The 18,023-nt window shown below is 53.6% G+C and overlaps 5 protein-coding genes across 5 annotated transcripts; all 5 read right to left on the bottom strand.

Annotated features, from left to right (window-relative positions):
* Positions 1-526: 526 nt before the first annotated feature.
* Positions 527-1,751, bottom strand: PG994_005784 (uncharacterized protein; the record flags this gene model as incomplete). The annotated part of the gene is made up of 3 exons (XM_066857193.1): positions 527-1,076; positions 1,158-1,286; positions 1,339-1,751. 3 exons carry the CDS (start codon positions 1,749-1,751, stop codon positions 527-529), a joined length of 1,092 nt encoding a protein of 363 aa, XP_066716462.1.
* Positions 1,752-3,219: 1,468 nt separating this feature from the next.
* Positions 3,220-5,181, bottom strand: PG994_005783 (uncharacterized protein; the record flags this gene model as incomplete). The annotated part of the gene is made up of 1 exon (XM_066857192.1): positions 3,220-5,181. The coding sequence occupies one exon, from the start codon at positions 5,179-5,181 to the stop codon at positions 3,220-3,222; it is 1,962 nt and encodes a 653-aa protein (XP_066716461.1).
* Positions 5,182-5,227: 46 nt separating this feature from the next.
* PG994_005782 (uncharacterized protein) lies at positions 5,228-5,708 on the bottom strand (the record flags this gene model as incomplete). The annotated part of the gene is given in 2 exon segments (XM_066857191.1): positions 5,228-5,306; positions 5,326-5,708. The coding sequence occupies 2 exon segments, from the start codon at positions 5,706-5,708 to the stop codon at positions 5,228-5,230; spliced, it is 462 nt and encodes a 153-aa protein (XP_066716460.1).
* Positions 5,709-8,341: 2,633 nt separating this feature from the next.
* PG994_005781 (Paxillin-like protein 1) lies at positions 8,342-10,337 on the bottom strand (the record flags this gene model as incomplete). Its single annotated transcript, XM_066857190.1, has 2 exons — positions 8,342-10,233; positions 10,298-10,337. The coding sequence occupies 2 exons, from the start codon at positions 10,335-10,337 to the stop codon at positions 8,342-8,344; spliced, it is 1,932 nt and encodes a 643-aa protein (XP_066716459.1).
* A 6,520-nt stretch (positions 10,338-16,857) lies between these two features.
* PG994_005780 (uncharacterized protein) lies at positions 16,858-17,954 on the bottom strand (the record flags this gene model as incomplete). The annotated part of the gene is made up of 2 exons (XM_066857189.1): positions 16,858-17,927; positions 17,948-17,954. The coding sequence occupies 2 exons, from the start codon at positions 17,952-17,954 to the stop codon at positions 16,858-16,860; spliced, it is 1,077 nt and encodes a 358-aa protein (XP_066716458.1).
* Between the last annotated feature and the right edge of the window lie 69 nt (positions 17,955-18,023).

Genomic DNA, 18,023 nt, shown 5'->3' with positions numbered 1-18,023 from the left:
ACTTCTCCTTAAGCTACGGCTCCCTTGCTTCGTCTGATCCATACCGTGGATTCTACGATTTGTGTGAATGCCAAAAGATTAAGAGATGAGCCTGAACGTGTTCCTTCCTTTTGTTTGCCTTGATAACAAGAATGCGCGCTTCGGTGGGATTCGAACCCACACCTTACAATATACAACTATGGCACCTTACCTATTACACTAATAGGTACGAAAGTTTCGGATTATTGGCTGTACCGGTGATGTGGTTCTTACAGTTAAGTCATCTTATATACCGTTCCCTTCTGTATTGTTATAACATATCAATGTCTTTCCGGTGAAAAGAAAAATTAGAGGCTTGGAGTCTCTATTTTCAAGCACATTCACCACTACTGCCTACATAGAAGACACACGACTGTACCCTGGTGAGTGGGCTCCGATTAATATTTACTACGATCCTGTATTCTATATAGGCCTATGTCCATCACCACCCTCAGTCCTTGTAGCGCAATATATATAATGTCATTATCCTACTCTTGGGCACCCTTTCCTACTTCATCCTCATCATCATCTTCGGCTCATGGTTCGACCAGACGCTCTGGTCCGCCAACTCGGTCGGCCAGTCCATCGGCGCCTCGACCTCGACGGCACGTGGCGAGGCGTCTACCTCGTAATACGAATGTTGAACGACCGTCTCTGGCTGTGTCTGTTGCTGCTGCTGATAGGGGAACTGCGGATGCGGCGGTTGCGGATAGTGCTGCTGCTGCTGTCCATTATGATGGTTGTTGTTGTTGTCGTTGTCGTTGTCGTTGTTGTCACTACTTGTCGCCGTCCTTTGTCTTCGCCTCATGAACATGAAGACCAGTAAACACAGGACGGCCAAACCCGCGACGCCGCCCACGGCCGCCCCGGCAATGGTCCCCGCCGACGTACCCGTGGATGATTGTAGTGTCGTTGGACTGAGACGGCACGGGCGTAGGAGCCATCGTGGGCTGAGCAGCAACCGACGAAGAAGAAGACGAAGGGCAAACTCCGCTATTCGTCGAGGGCGACAACATGAAGGCCGCGCTCGTATCATAGCTTCTCCCGTCGACCAGGTACTGCGTGTCCGTACCGTTCTTCAGTAACAGGTCAACACCCCGCTGTCGCGGCTGCCGCTCTGGTAGGCGACGCCCACGCACCCCTGGGGCGCGGCGGCGGCGCAAGCATCAATGCACTGGGTCATGGACGCTGCGAACACTTTGCTGAGGTCGTCGGGCTTGTAGTCTTGGCCGCAGTAGATCTGGAAGCCATGTTTGTTGTTGTTGTTTCTTTGGGTCGTCTTTACTGCTGTCACTTGGAGAAGAAGACTGGTAACAAGACCCGAGACTGTTGCAGTCCGCCGTCGAGGGAGCCGGAATCACGGCGACGGCGCTGCCGTTGTTGTCGTCCCCACTCTTGATGGCGGACGGGCCCACGAAGTCCTTGCGAAAGCAGTGGGTGCCGTTGTACGTGACGCCGACACACGTCCCCTGCGTCTTGGTGCACAGGTCCAGGCAGTGCGCCAGGCTGTCGGCCGGCGCGGCGGGGCCCAGGTCAGATCCTACGATGCTGGTGCCGCAGAGCAGGTTGTACTGCATCCCCTGGGAGTCGTCGATCTTGGTGTTGTTGGCGTCGGGACAGGGCGACGACGCAGCCCGCGGCGATAGTGCCGCAGCTTCTCCTCCCGCGGGCCATAGGGGTGCGCCGGAAAGATGGGGGGCGGCCGTGTTGCTGTCTAGTGTCGAGGACGACATGAGTAAGTCAGTGTGTGTCCGCCACGTGGTGTAAACGGCGTATTCGTCGATCACTTACCAAGATGGTCCATGTTCTTGTATATTCTGCTCTGAACGTGGGTTAACGTAAGTAAACAGTTTCAACCTGTGTAGGCGGCAGATCACCAACGGCGAGTGAGATGAAGCCACCTTCCTCTCTCTCAATAGGAGGGAGCAGAAGGAAAAAAGGGAAATGTCAAGCTCATTTCTTGATCAGAACAACTATTACTACCCCTGTCTTATCGCAGCACGAGGTATGTATGCCCGGCGTCCACGCCTACACACTCTCACCCGACAGCTGGGGGAAGTCAGCTCATTTCATCTCATTATGGCCATGCGTACCCTTCCATGCCCGTGCCGCAAAACGTCAGCACGAAATCCTGCTGTCAACCCGGCGAGACAGTCTGTCGCGACCGATTCCTAAATAAGTTCAGCCCGCAGTTGAGAATAGCTTTTGCTCGCCCACTGTACTTCGCCCGTTTTGCGGATGGGGTGCGCAGGAAAAGGGACATGGGGGCTACGGTGCGCCAGGTCCCACCCCTATTGGTCACATTGCACGGGTCAACTATGCCGTAATAACTTAGACGAAGCGTGCATTCGGCCCCCACGAGTTGAGGTACGCCCAGCCCAGTCAGCCGATGAAGTCCATTGCTGATGCCGAAGAAGACAGATGGACACTAACAGCGCCGGCGGAAACTAATAAACCTGAGCCCATACATCTGAGTACGAGTATCCGACCCATAACCGAAGCAGTTCCAGGGTTGCCGGTTTGTAGACGTCTATCATCACGTCCATCGTGCATGGACTATCGTGGGCTTATGCGGAATGGGCCCATCCCCATCCATAAGGCGCTGCCGCATTGAGCATGGGGCAACTTCCCGCAAATTCCCCCGACTTCTCGTCGTCCGGCATGGATGAGATCAGCATGGCCATGTCAGCAGTATCTGTGCAAAACACGACACGTCGAGAACCTCGGACACGGTAGCATGATTCAACACATATGGCAAGTTGGTGATATAACAACGTAAATGGTTCAAGTCTTCACTGGCTAAATAAGTACATTTCCCCCGGCAATCTTTCGAGTTGCTTGCCGATCATGTTCCCGGCGCGAGCCTGTCTATTGAACTCTCGACCGCTTGGCACAAACTCCGATAACGCCTTACAGTTATTTATAGACGACCCATAATCCTTAATAAGTGGATTCCCCTCCCCCCCCCACAATCCAACAACAGTATTATCCAAGGTTCCTCCTTTCATGTTTCCCATATCTCACAGCCTTACCCGCGAGTCATACACTTTTCGTCCAGCAATCCAATATTTCTCGCGAAATAGTGCTTGTAGCGAACGTCCCGGTGTAGTGTCCACACAGAATGCCCAAGGCGAGCATGGCATAGCGCTGCTCGCAAGGCGCGATTGCGCCGCCTGCCCCTTCGTTAGCATCTCGTGTCGACTAACCACCACGGGAGGGACCCATGTCCATTCGGACATTCGCCCCATCTAACTGAATCTCTGGCTCTCTCTCAGGTCTCAATCGGTAGGGGAGCCAGGATTCAGACTCGTAGCCCGGCTCCGTCTCTTCGACATCTTTGATGGGATGCAGAATCATCGGCGGTAAACACGGACGCCCCCATTTGGCTTCCCACTCGGGGCCTCCGATGGCCGTGTCCTCCCAGCCCATCCAGTTGAGATACAGACGCTGCGGCGGGTTGGCCCGGTAGTACCACGTGCTTCCACTGTATCGTCCCTCGTGGCCCCACGCCTGGGCGCTCGCAAAGCCGCCGCTGTCGCCGTTCGGGCCGCCGTTGAACCACCTGGCCAAGGATTTCGTGGGCCACGAGCGGTCGAAAAATACGGGCATGGGAGCGTAGACCGCCTTGAGTCCGTGGAGCAATGCGACAGTCTGGGGTCCCATCTCGGAGAAGACATGATTACCGCGTTGGTTCTCCACGTGCATTATGTCAAGCAGGCGCTTGGAGACACGCGACTGGGTTATGATGGTCACCCTCCGCGGGACGTCGACGGACGGATGTGTGGCATCGCTAAAACCCCATACGAAGTCCCAGTTGATCCAGCCGCTGCCAACCGGGTCGAAGATGGGAGCGAGAGTGATCACATCCGCCTCTTCACCAACACCCCACTCGTAGTCATCATCTTCGGGGATCTTGACGGGAGGCTTTGGTCCAATGGGCTTGATGAAAGGAACGGCCGGGGGGCCCCATACCGAACCATTGACGGCATGGCTCTCGACTTCTCTCCGGAAGTCGGTATCGTAATCTCCATGAAGGTCAGGTATGTAGAACCGCTCACTTCGTTCCCACAGGCCACGGCGCGGTTGCTTCCGAGCGAAGCTGACCAGTTTCTCGAGGAAATCGTAGTGGTGGCCAGTCAGTCTGGAATCCAGCTCCCAGTTCCAGACGTAGTCGAATTCCGGGTACTCTTGCGCAAATCTCTGGACCGACAACCATTGGGCAATGTGGACGCTGGCCTGCTCAGCATTCAACTTGGGGTACATGGACCTCACAACCTGATCGTCCCAGAGTATCGTCATGTCGGCAAACTCCAACGGCACGCTGTTGAGCACGACTGTTCGATACGCTTCGTACTTTTCCCAGATCGGAAGATCATTGTCTTTGACCTGGACCAACAAGAACACCTGGTACTGGCCGCCGGTGCGGAGAGAAAGCTCCGAGACCAGGGAGCGGAGGATATGCTTGTCGTTATCACTGTATGTCTTTCCAGTATACGTCCGGATGAGAAGAGCGGTTCTCTGCTCCTTGACCGTCTTCTGCCCCGATTCCTTTTCTCGACGGTCGTGTTTCCCTGCATCTTCCGATTCGTCCTCGGTAATGCTTCGTCTCCGTCGGTGGTTATGCTTCTTGGCATCTTCCAGGATACTCGGTCGTCTCGAGCGCCGCAGCTCGCTCATAGTTGGCGCGTCCAAGGGCCCATACGCCGAGTCAATGTAGAGATTGGGTTGGCCTTGCATATGGAAGCGAGCCTTGTTCTTATGAACACACTTTTCCTGCAGTTGGCCCCAGTTGATCGCATCCCACTGGGCTTGCGTCCTCTTGTGGTTGGCGTCCTGCAGAAAGCCATACGGGCCCAGTCGGGTCTCTCTCTCGAAGCACAAATCCCCATCAATATCCAACACGTCGTAGCTGCCAAAGCTCGGTTTTGGGAATAAGCGAGGAGTGCCCTTGAAGACTTTGACGTCGTCCAGCAGAGTCCCATCGGGACCGTCGCACTGCATGAATTTGGCCTTCTTCGATTCGATCCAATCTTTCCCATTGTATTCTGGGTAGGGGTTGAAGATATAAGGTTTCTGTGCAATCCCTTCGACGTGTCCCGCAGGACTCAGAGCAGCTTCATGCTCCGGCTTCCTACTGGCTGTCCTGTTCGTCAATGTCGACATGGTGTTACCGTATATCGCGAATGCACCGGGTTGGCTGTATCAGCTGTCAGTATGCTGCACCCATGACTCGTCTGAAAGTAGCCATGGCGGCAAGGTTCCACTGGCCATGCGCCATGGCCATGCGACTATGTAGTAAAAACCTACGTTTCTAAAGCATAGTATTCCGCCTCGAACTCTGCGCGCTTGTTCCTCTCGGCCTCCTCACGTGCTTCGCGCTCTTGGTCTTCGGCGCTCTTTTCCGGTGCCTGGTCTGGCGGATGGCCCATGGGCTCCTGCTCTATCGGCTCGCCAGGCTCGAACTTGGCGGTCGACTCGATGTCCGTCTTCCATGGCGGCCGTTCACCCCCTTGGTCTTTGGCTGGCCACCCGGCTGCAGGGTTCTGCTTCCCAACTTTAGCCGGCCATCGCGATGCACCGTATTCGCGGACAGTGCCCCGCGACAGGACCAAAAAGAGTGTGATGGCGACAAGGGCGAAAGCGAGGAATCGAGTCGGTCTCGATCGTAGACGACGCGGGAAGGCGAGCATGGCGTCCAAGAAAAAGAAAGCAAGGGAGGTGCAGCTATGTGAGACAAATGCGCCGCGTGGTGGGTATGCAGTGTCTCTCGTCGGATGGAGCTATCGTGTAAGCTTAGGTGTACGTTTGCAAGTATACTATTCTACGGGCCAGATGCGGAAGTCAGGCGATCAACTCCAGGCAAATCACCCCAGTTCTCGTCGCCACTGCACAGTAGCAGGTGTCTGTATAGTTAAGGAGAGTCGGGATAATTAAACAGCAAATAATTATACAATGATATGCAAAACCGGCAAGGAGGACGGGTTAGCGATATACAGGAGATGGACGACAAAATTGGGCGAGAGAGTACCGTCGGTACATAGGAGAAGAAGGAGAAGGCGAAGGCGATGAGTTGGAAGAGGAAAACAGCAAACAGAAAAAGTGATGACGAAAGCAAGAAGAAGATGCACGGAAACAAAGAAGAGGACCCTAGATTCTCGACCAGAGAGGAGAATTATCGAAGAGAGTGGATGAATAAGATCAGACCAAAAAGCAGGGGTCGTGGGCTAGGCAGGTTGTTTCAGAATGGGCCTTGACTTTTGCGAGCCTCTCCTTTATTTAGCAGTTGCAGATCGGCCCATAGCAATAGCCCAGCAGGGCCCAGCAACCAACGACATACATTGGACCACAGGTGGCAGGCCGATAAGCAGGGGGCGACCCAGCAGCAGCAGAAGCCGGGGGTGCCAACACCTTTTGCGCTTCAGCAACACGTCGACAAGAAGGCCGGATTTGTTTCCAATCCTGCAGAAGCAAAAAAAGGAAGCTAAGGAATTGAATGAATCTTGAATACTTTACCTAAGGTATGCAGGCACAGACCTAATTCGACTGTGCCACAAGCTGCGGCTCTACAATGTACGACATAACATGGTATGACCGTTTGACGTCAAGGCTTGCGGTCGTGACACGGCACAGTGGAGGAACTAGCTCCAGATCCATCTTTTGATCTCTTGGCCACGTCAACTCACTTACGACGTACAGTCACGGGCATTGATTGATAGTCGTCCCTTTCATCCGGTCCGAGTCACAGTTTATTTAGTTTCAGGCCAAGTAAAGAAAGTAGTAGGAGTAGTGACTTCTGCCATCCGCCTCATTTCTTCTGCTTCTAGCCTCTGCACTTTGATTGTGGTGTAGGGACGGTCGAAGAAACGAAACGCCAGGGGTAAAAGCGGATGGTTGTGCAATGAACTACCGATCGTACCTGAGTCCACCTGTACGGCGTACATAGAACAACTAGAACTAGAACTAGAAGGAAAGGCAGCCAATGATTTCCTCTGCACCCTATATCGGCAAAAGCCGATTGGGTCTTCAGTCAAAGGGTCCCGCTAGAGGAACGCCCCGTGAAGGGCCATTGGAGATTAGGTACTTGCCGCCCACAGGGGGCAAACAAACTGAGGAAGAGCGCCCCTGAAGATGGAAATACCAAATGCCAATAACTCACACGAAAGACTGGATTGACGTAAGTTGTCTGCACACACCGACGGCCCAATGGAGGAATACAACTGTATCGGTCCTCCCGCCCAGTTGGAACGTCCAGTTGGAACGCCGGCTTTTATTTACCTAGCGTGCCTCCCAGCTCCCAAGGGGTGCCAGGACACGCGTTCTCCTAATATTCCCTACTATACCCCCCACTGAACCCGGAATGATTTCGTAACCTACCCCCGCGTCTAGTTACTGGTCACAAATCTCAAAAGGGGCGATGGAACACTTCGTATCTTGGGGAAATAACGCAATGCAACTGTGCAACCTAGGTGCATAGGGTCAGTCCCAAATGGTTTGGGAAACCTCTTTCTAGCCCGACCGGTATGCAGCCGTATCGAGTGTATTCGAAGTACATTCTTCACGTCGTGTAGATAAACCACAGGCCACGGTGGAGAAATTTCCAGGTTTCGTTTCACGAAAGAAGCCAAGGTATCATCCTCGATTTGATCCAGTTTCTCCGTTCACACCGCAGCACATTATGTAGCAAAAGGACATGGAGGGGTTATTTTGGTGTCGCATTATGTATTTGTCTGTTACTAAACATACATCTTCTAATTTTGGGTATGATGCAAAGTAGGTAGATGGGCATCACCTCAGCTATCTTCAGTAACCCCCCCCCCCGACTCCGTCTGTCCGTCTCTTCCAGGCCCCGTCGCTGTCATGGAGAACCTGTCCCATTGTGGGCGCGCTGCCAGGGCCCGAACTCATATCCGCACATGGCAATCCAGCCTTTCCAGCGCCAAAATACCAACCAGATTGTCCATCATTCGTCTCAGGGACGGTCGCCGTATCCTATCAACGCCCGTCCCAGAATCCCCGTGAGCTCCAGGAGGTCCATGCCCACGCCAACCAAATCAAGCCTTGCCGCTATGCAGGTAAAATCATAAGCAACTAACAGTGAAGTGAAATCTCGCAGTTAGGGTATGGTTCGAAAGCAGCGACTGGGTATATAGTATGTCTCCAACAGACAACACTGATATGTTCCGAGAACCCCTAGGGTCCACGCCAACATAGCAAAAAAATGCAAGCGCCCTGAGAGAGCGGGGGTATATATGTGTGGTAGAAATCGAATTCGTCCGTAGACAAAGGAAATAATTAGTTTCTGGGTTCAAGTCGTGCCGGAATTTTAGAACATGCCCAGGCGCGTCATGCGCTTGTTCATCCTGGGCATGCCGGGCATCCCACCAGCGGGAGGAGGACCAAGTCGGTTGCCGCCGGGCGGGCCGTAACCTGGCCGGCCGCCCATACCCATACCCATAGGCGGTCGAGGTCCGCCACGGGGTGGCGGAGGTCTCATCATTCCCCTTGGCGGCCGTGGCGGCGCTACTTGCGGTTTCGGTTGTACGCGCTTCCATGCATCCTGTTCGCAGTATGCTTTGCCGTCAACTTCAAAGTACCCGTTTCGAAGTACTTGTCCGCAATCTCCACAGCGGAAGCATTGAGGGTGGTACTTCTGGCTCGTCGATTCATCTTCCAGGTACTGCCCCTCGATACCTTGGTTGCAAGTGCCGCACAGTGAACCGTTTAGCTTGTGATAATGTCGCTCGCAGTACGGCTGGTCATCGAGCACATAGAACTCTGCCGACGCGAACGGTTCCATGCATGTCGTACAAACGAAACACGCCTTATGGTATCTTCCCGTCAGTCGCCCGTCAGCCGAGGAAACGGACTTTCCTGTAATGGCAAGTCGGCAGGCCTTGCAGTTGCCACGCGAACGGCCCTGCGACTGCGCTCTGTTGTGTGATGGCTGAGGGGTAGGGCCAGTTGAGTGGCTACGATCATCTGCGAATTGGGGTTGAGCGTACGGTGCCTGGGGTTGTGAGTATGATGGCTCCAATCTCGATGATGGAGGCGATCTGGGAGGAGACCTTGATCGCTGATTGCTCACAGTTTGTGAGGAACTCGATCGCAGGCTGTCAATACGCGGCCGGATGGCAGGAGGCGGGTTCCTCATATCGGACTGCGAGTCTGACCTCGAAGACGGCACACGCATATCCCTGGGGTTCAACGAATCCATCGATGACTCGAGATCTTTCATCAAGTCATCGAGGTCCTGCGTTCCCGAGTTTTGCCGCCGCGATGCCGTCGACGAGCGGGCAGGGCTTGTATTCGAACTTGCCATACTGGGCTGACGCGACCCACGGCTATATCCCGAGTTGCTCGAAGATTGGGACACGGACGGAGAGTGGTACGGGTTGCCCGGGCCATAACCATCAGTGGGACTGAGCGAGGACGAAGGATGTCGCCTCGCTTCTTGCGGGCGGCCGTAAGAACCCCTCAAAGATGACGGCTGGGACGGCTGTCGTGAGTTATACGATGGCCTGTTCTGCCTGTCTCTCGTCACAGGTCGCTCTGAGTAATCGGCTGTAGGTACACGAGCGTGTTCTGGTTCTGGACGCGAACCTGGCGCAGAAGGAGCTCGAGTGGGCGCATCGTAATCATCCGGCCGCCTCTCGTTTTCTCTGGGGAAAGTCCCGGCCCTTTGGTTTCCTAGCGGTCTCGGCTCGAAATCCTCTCCCTGTTCCGATTGAGGGGGGCCAAATCCACCGTAACCGTTTTTCCGCGGCAAACGAGGCTTGTTGGACCCATACGAAGTAGATGTGTTCGACCTTTCCAGAGGAGCCGGGGCCGCTAAACCCTCGATCTTTCGCTGCAGTAGAGTCGCAGGCTTTTGCGGGCTTGTCCCGTAGCCGTATGTTTGCTCATTCTCGTCTCCAAAGCCGCCGTAACCACCAGGTCGCGTGTTCTGAGATGGTGAATTTGCGCCTGCAATTGCTGGGAAATATTCGTCGCCGCCGGTGCTGTTGGTCCTTCCCGTTGGCGTCTTGGGCGACATGGTACTGCGGCTACCTGTCGACACGCTGACTGGGGTTAATTGGTCAGGTTTGGCATACGCCGAGTTGGCACTTTGCGTGTCTACCGTGGGCGGCGCCGCCGCTTTGCTCCCATATCCAAATCCAAATACTCCTTTCACACTTGCAAAGGCGCCGCCTAGCATGTCAGGCGCGGGCGGTGGTGCTTGGATAGTTGTTAGTACAGAGCGGAAGAGGAAGCGTATAATCAAAGAGGGGAGGAAACCAACCTTCTACGACAGGCGCTCCACCACATATGTGATCGCCCATCATTGATATCTCAACTTCATTCCCGCATTGTGAACATTTGATTGTCGGCATAAACGCCGACTGTCTGGGGTGCAGCCATTGCGGCTTCCAACGGTGTTGTCGTCCAACTCAGGTGCTGCGGGTGTGGTTATTCCTGTTGTGTTGCGTCCTTGTTGGGATGGTATCCAGCTCTCGGGGAGACTGTAAGCCGCTGGAGATTTTGTTGTAGTTGTTGTTGTAGGTGGGCAAGTGTGCCGAATTGTTTCCAGTCGGTTCAATGACAGCATACAATGTGTTTGTATGATCGAAGACTAAGCAGCCGACCTCCTTCTGAAACGGCGATCGGATAATCCTCAATGGGTGACAGGAGCTAGGGGTCACGAGGTGCTGATACCCAGGCAAAGGAACCGAGGGCTGGGGTTGTTGTTGTGCCCAAACAGCAATGCACCAACTTTTCCGGTATTATGTATGTGGTCGCGTGAGAAACAAGCGGCAGGATGCAAGTGGCACCCCCGTTTCAGGAATTATTATTTTTAAAACTGGATAATTAGAGTGAAGAAAAGCCAAGTAGCGAGCGAAGGAAGGAATACGGATTGGAAGAATGAGTGTCGATAATTGTAAATGTAAAGGTCGGTGTGGAGGGTCTTTCTTGCTGGTGTTGCGGCAAGTGTCTCGAAAGAGGGTCAGGGTAGGCTGGCCGCGGAGCCCCTGCCTCAAGTATGTAACTCCCTTGCTCCCTGTCAGGAAAATGCACGGATGACCGCTTAGAGCCTTGGAAGCCCCTGTCCCTGTCCAAATGGCACCTTGGCGGCTTTTCTCGTAATGCAAGGGGGGCCGGGACTGCAATAGGAAAAAGATCGATCAATCATGCTCCTCTTGCCAGGGCCCGACTGTGATGGAATGGCTGCTGTTTGCATGCGTATCCGTACAGTATGTAAGGAAGTTATGGGGTGGGCGGGCGGTGGTCTGGAACTCCGGGGTGCTTGAATGCTGGCTGGGTATATCTGATAAAAGATAAGAGAAGACTTCTAGCAAGCATCAGCATCAATCTCATGCTGCTTGCTGCATTACGAACCGAGAGGCCTGAATAGGAGTGGCAGGATGGCGCAGGCAGGCTATGCGATGTTTGAAGACTCTCAGCAATTCAATGGGCATAAGAAGAGCGAGTAAGCGAGTGAGGCAAAGCGAAGCGCAGCAAGCTATCCAATGCCAGCAAGTCAACTTTCTCGCTCTCCCTCTTCCTCTCCTCTTTCTTTGTCTTGGACAAACAGACCAGAATATCAGGTTTGAATCCAGTCTTTTTGAGATCTTCTCCACCCTTTTGTTCTTGCCCATGAATGGTAGCACCACCATGCCATGCCATACGCGCATACCGATGACTTACTTGCTTACCTAGGTGACCAGCCCGCCTATGTCTGTCTTTGGTGTCAATAGCGGGACGGGAGGAACAAAGGCACGCCACGGCTGTGTCAGGCGTGCTGTGTCTGCTTTTTGCTTGCTGTGCTGTGCTAGAAGTATACTGTCGTAGTGTTGACATTTTTGCCTGTTACTATCCTCTGGAGTCCCAAATACACCAATAGAAGTGGGGCGTCGCGATACTTCAGTATATATTGTTACCTTCGCGAGTTACAAGTCCTCGACGGCGTGAACTTTCACTATCTGATGGAATCTGATCTTCTGATTGACCCAAACGCTGTCCCCACTTCTATTGGTGTACTTGGGACTCAAGGGAATAGGTTACAGTAGAAAGGCAATAGTCAATAGAGCGCCCCAATCCCCATCCTCAGCTTGCAACCTTGACAGCCAGCAATTTTAAGACGTTGGAGGGTCCTCTCCGAACGGGCTTAGCCCCGTGCTGGCCAAGAAGGTGAGTCTTTTCTTGAAGCGGTAAAGTCGCACGGGTACCTTGCATTTGCGCCCAGGTCCAGGACTGGTCCAGGTGAGGGCCTTAGTGGGATGCCCACAGCTGTGAGCGCTAACTGGCTGGCTTGTGCTGCTGGAACGAACCGGCGTCAGGGCGTCATTTGGAATACATATGAACCCTTTATTGACAGGAATTCGTCTCGGCCCATTTGCGGCTGTCGCGTACCATTGGCTCTCTGTCCGTCGCACTTGTGGCTGATTGGTTATCGAAAGAATGGGAGATTTGGAAAATTCCCTTTTTCGTCCCCTCACGTGTTCTGTCGGTTGGATCAATTTCCCAATGCAGAAGCGTGCAGCCTTTCCATGTCGAGAAGGTGGTGTCGCTTGTGTATCAGCCTCGGGTCGAATTGTCAGCTCGTCTCCATGGCGACATTCGTCTCTCTTGCCCATGACTGGCTGGTTGCTCGATCACAGTGTGCATGCATGGCACGTCATTCCAGGTTTTGTCATTTGGGTCTCTGTCGGGTGTCTGCCCAACTCCAATTCCGATGAAACCAGCACAGGGAGAAAGCGGTTGTGACTAAAAAGGATACGGATGGCTACGGGCTAGGCCTGAAGCGACACCGTTGGCCGAATGGGGCCCAAGATAGATATGGGAGATTGACGGGGGCTCCATGATATGATATGCGATGCTAGTGGAGATCGAACTATGGTTCGCAGCTTGTTCTTCATCTCCCCGACCAGAACCAAGGTTGGGCTTGCTGTGGCTATTGGCCGATTGATATTCTCTTTCAATCAACCAGCGAGGGCCAACCGATGAAGTTTATAAGACTAGACACCGGCCTAACCTGTTTCCCCCCCTCCTTCTCGACCTTCTCGAACACCCCGAATCAGCCTATGTCGGGACAGAAGTGCTTCCATGAGCCACAAGCCTAATATAAGGCCCTACTCTATATGACGCAAGCCTAAGGTATCCGCCTGCATGGTGGGATTTGCTCCATCCTTTGTCGAAACATTCGGCGGTCAAAAAGGACGGATGGCGGGCTTCACGTCCCCACTTTGCCGGCGCGGTGGGCTTTTTTCAATGCACAGTCTGGCAGGCCTGACAGTCCTCCCCGCCCGAGACGTTTCCATTTGTTTATGCGCCATGTTAAGTACAAGTATGTAGCAATTACCTGGGTTCGCTGTAGTCTTGCGGGAGAACTGATGTGATGCCATTAAAAATCCTGTCGGCTCCGGATTCAGAGACGATGGATCAGCTGTCGGATATGGATGGGTGGGATATTAGGCGGCTCTTGGAAGAAGGAAGAAGTCGAGGAAAGTGCGTCTGTGACATGTAACAGGTACCGTACTACTAATAACTTTAGCATGGCGAAGGCGACGGACGAATGCTTGCTTTGCATGCATTCCGAATGCGCATGCATGCGTGCAGTCTATTTGTGTGGGATCGTATGACCAGCTCGGGCAAAGCACTCCAGCACTTGGCCTGTTATGAAACAAGGCCGACTGGAGTTGCATGGCTAAAGAGCACTTGTGTCTCATGGGTGACACTCGTGACTTGAATTGCACGGAAGCGCCAAGCGCCCGTCTGTGAGGGTTGATTCGTCGCTCCAGAATTCAAAACATCTTGGATCCTTTTTGCGAGATCCGAAAATATTGCGGCCGACTCGATGCCACAGTAGTAGGCTCGGGAATAACTGACATAAGCCGAAACGAGATGACAGCCTGTATGTAGGTCGACTCAGGACAGCAGGTGTGAAATCACAATGCGACCTTGCAGATCATTACCCGGCTCTCCTTGAAATTGGCCTTATTTCAACCGAATCGCCCGAACCTGCCGGCAGAGACAACGATTGAAGTCGGCAGAACATTGACCACATCAGCAATCACATCATCCACGTTGACCGATTAGGCTACGCTTCTGGGCTTCTAACGGGGGGCAAGGAGGAAGCTGCAGCCAACAACATTGACTGGGTCCTCCCCCAAGTTCTTGTTCTCTCCTTTCTCCTTGCATGGGGCAAATGAGGCTCGACGAAGATAACCAACAGGAAACCACCCCCAAGCAGCCAAGTTCATGCTGTGCACCCCTCTCTTCTCTCTTGGCGCACGACTAATCCAGTAATACAGTACATTGACCCATTCCTTTGTCAGAGTGAGTGACAGTGACCAGTTGATGAGCGAACCAGATGCAGTGCTGATGGACGACCCCAGAGCTAATGTCCAATGATCGTCACGTCCTGGTCCACACAGTCCACGGGCCAACATGAGGTTCATGAAAGGGCCTTCGCGATGACGATCTGCGAGATCTGGACAAGCATTGCAAGTTAACAGAGCCGATCCCTCATTTGGCCCACCGCCTTTTAAGATATGATGTGCATCAGTGCATCTTTAAGATACAGCAACAACATCCTACTTGCTTATTCCCACGTGCATCAAGGCATGCATGCTGGCAGCACATCTACTTGTCATAGCGACAGGTGGCGCGAACTAATAAGGGTTTTGTTGCAGATGCCGGAATCCAAGGACTCAATAACCAGCCGCGGTATGTCGCCTGGGATTCCCGCCAGCGAGTCTGTGCCCTTTCCGCGCCGTTGCTCCCTGTGACCGATCACTGTCCGTGCAAGCTTGCCTTCTACATACGTAGGCCAAAGGGTCTTGACCTGTGATTAAAAAGGGTCCCTTTAGACACATACACGTAGACGGCTACCCCAGCTTCGCAGGCGCTACGCGAAACACGCCCGCGTCCACAATCACCACCATACTACTCCGTACATGTAGTTGGTATTGCTTGATCCAATGCATTCCCACAGCAACGCCGTCTCATATTACTCAAATACCAGGCGTGTCCAACCCGATGACGTATCGGGACAGTGGCGGTATATCGGCGATGGGGCCACTCCTCAAAACCACATAAAGCAGCGAGCCCAATCACGAGCGCTCAGCTCACAGCAAGGTGGCTCTCGAGTGTGTCTCACCGAGCTCCGAGATTGCTCTCTCATACTTACGTATGCTCCGCAGGCTCGAGGCAGGTTGCTTAGGGAAACAACTGCACTTCGAGATGCATCGACTATTTTGATAGGTTGTGCAAATCGCCGATTCTTTCCCCTCGAGGTTATACTCAGTCGGCATGGCTCCTCATCCCCAGCTTTGAAAATAAAAGGTCCGATGATGAAACTGGGGGTTTTTCAAATATGGTTTGCCCGATATGTTTTCTGAATATGTCATCGTGATCGATGGCGTTGAGTACCAGGGTGGTGAAGCTGCAAAGTAATGGCGGTGAAATAGGACCCATATGAACGCACATAGCAGCCCATCGGTGAAAACGAGCCAGCTACTTACCTATACTATGCCAGAATGTACGGCTCGCGTCGTGTCACTATATTGCACTAAGGATTTGTGAGAACATCAGCAAGCACATTCTCATATGCAACACTTCTCGCCAAAGGGTGCAATCACAAATGGCTGCCCTTCAGCTTACCAGTTAGATCAATGAACTCGTGTGCGGTTGACAAATAATCACTCACCCAAGCGGCATAGGCTGGGACGGGGAGATTAGTATATGACTTGAGGACGGAGCATGAGCCCATTCACGCATGTTTCGTCCAATATCTTGATTTTCCCCTAGTTGTTTTGGACAAGTGCTTCGATCTTCACTTTTCCAGCCTGTTTCTTATTGCAGTGGTGCTCATCTCATTGAACATGTTATGAAGTATAGGAATCGTAAACAAATACAGAGTATCAGAGCCATTCAGTCCAGGGGGTGCAACTACATACGTGCATTGATCAAGGCACAAGTCCACCGCCGCCAGAGTGTCTATCTAATCACAGACTCCAGGCATCCCCCTGGACGGGCTTGATGCTCTAGGCGTACATATAAAGATCGACATGTTGATTGCCCGGGGCCTTCGGATCATTCACAGGGATTTTCTTGGACTAGGAGGTGAATCTGGATGAAGCCTGGAAGCAAATACTGGGTCATAGAAATTCTCAAATAACCCAGGTTCCTCTAAGTTTGTTCTGACGATGGCTAAAGTACCTAAAGTTGACTGTTCGAGTCTACCAAAGTAGGGATGAGTTCGAAAAAGATGGTTGTTTCCTTGCTGTATTGGTTACACTTTTTCATGATGAAAAGGAGGTAATTCTTATCATCTGCGAGTTGAGTCCAGGAAAACTAATCTAACTATTGATCTTCACTCGACCACACACAAGTCATTACCAAAACCGCCTTGCATTCGCTATGAGAAGCTTAGGAGTAGACAGCTAGGCCATATACCATCAGCAACAATATCACTGTAGTTTCATAGTACAGGAAACTCCAAAGCAACTTCTGATGAGAATTAGAGTTTCAGGAATACGAGATAACTCGAAGACCAGGCTTGGTCAAACGGAGGGAAAGGATCGAGTCAGTCGTATGACACTTTGAACATGAAATCTTTAGATCATGTCCTACATGACTTTCTATATCGAGAGCAAAATGGATATTTTGCTCCCTCATTGACCACTGGGGCCCCCCTATTCCTATAGTAAGCCAGACCTTATCACCTATATGCGCTGTACAGCGTCAAAGTATAGTCTCTTGTATATCCCATCCATACCATCATCTACCCATATGTTTCCAACATGCTTATGCCTATCTCACACGCGTAAACACTCGATTCATTGAACTCCCCTGCTTGCTTTACACCACAGTACTAGTCGGCCGCCCCTCGAGCCAACTGTGAATATTCTCCACCGTCATGTCATTATAATTCTGGTTGGTATCCTCCGCACACCACGCGACGTGCGGCGTCGTGATCAGGTTCAGATCCCTCAGCGATTCGTCGCCGGGCAGCAGCGGCGTCCCCGTCTCGGGCCCCGCGGGCTCGCGCGCGTACACGTCGACGGCGGCGCCCGCGATGGACCGGCTGCGGAGGGCGTCGACCAGCGCCTGCTCGTCCACGATGCCGCCCCGCGCAACGTTGACCAGCACGGCGTGGCGCGGCATGGCCTCGAGCTCCGCGGCGCCGATCAGGTTCTCCGTCGACGGGAGGCGCGGCAGGCACAGCACCAGGACGGACGCGGTGCGGATCACAGTGTCGAAAGGCTTTCTGGTTTCCTCCTCTCCTTCTGACCCTTTGGCAGCTACAGCAGCACCCTTCCGTCCCGACACCAAGACCCGCATCCCTAGTGCCTTGAACAGCTTCGCCACCTTCCTGCCCACAGCGCCATACCCCACGATCCCCGCAATCTCGTGCGCGCTCGTCCGCGGCGGCTTCCCATCGGGCCCGTTGAGCGTATGGAGCAGCCGGGGCCCCTCAGCCGGGTGCGTCCAGACCCCGCGCTGCGTGCGCGCATGCGCGAGCACGACGCTGCGGCGGGCCGCAAAGTAGAGCGCGAGGGCGTGCTCGGCGACGGCGTCGGCGTTGGCGTGGGGCGTGTTGGCGACGTGGATGCCGCGGCGGCGGCAGGCCTCGAGGTCGACGCTGTCGGTGCCCGAGGCGACGACGGCGACCATGCGCAGGTGCGGGCAGACCTCGGGGCTCAGCAGCGCCGCGTCGAGCCGCAGCACCGACAGCAGCACGATGCTGGCGTCGCGGATGCGCGCCGCGACTTGGCTGGGGTCCGTCAGGGGGTACGCTGTTAGGGTGTGGGTGTGGCCCGCGGGGAAGCGGAAGGCCGACGGCAGGGGGACCCAGAACGTCTCCAGCGACACGATGTTGTGGTGAGTTTCCGAGGGGTTGGGAGGAAAGCCGGTGGCGGCGGCGGTGGCTGCTGCTGCTGGTCTGGACCTTCCATTTTCCGTTGATGAGATAGGGCTCGCCTATGGATGAGAGAGTATTTAACAAGCGTGCTGCTAAGCGCCGT

This window comes from Apiospora phragmitis, assembly GCF_038363925.1.
Source record: "Apiospora phragmitis strain CBS 135458 chromosome Unknown utg000006l:1.0-5683423.0:1.0-5690449.0, whole genome shotgun sequence".
Taxonomy (NCBI): Eukaryota; Fungi; Ascomycota; class Sordariomycetes; order Amphisphaeriales; family Apiosporaceae; genus Apiospora; species Apiospora phragmitis.
This window is presented reverse-complemented; position numbering and strand designations above follow the sequence as displayed.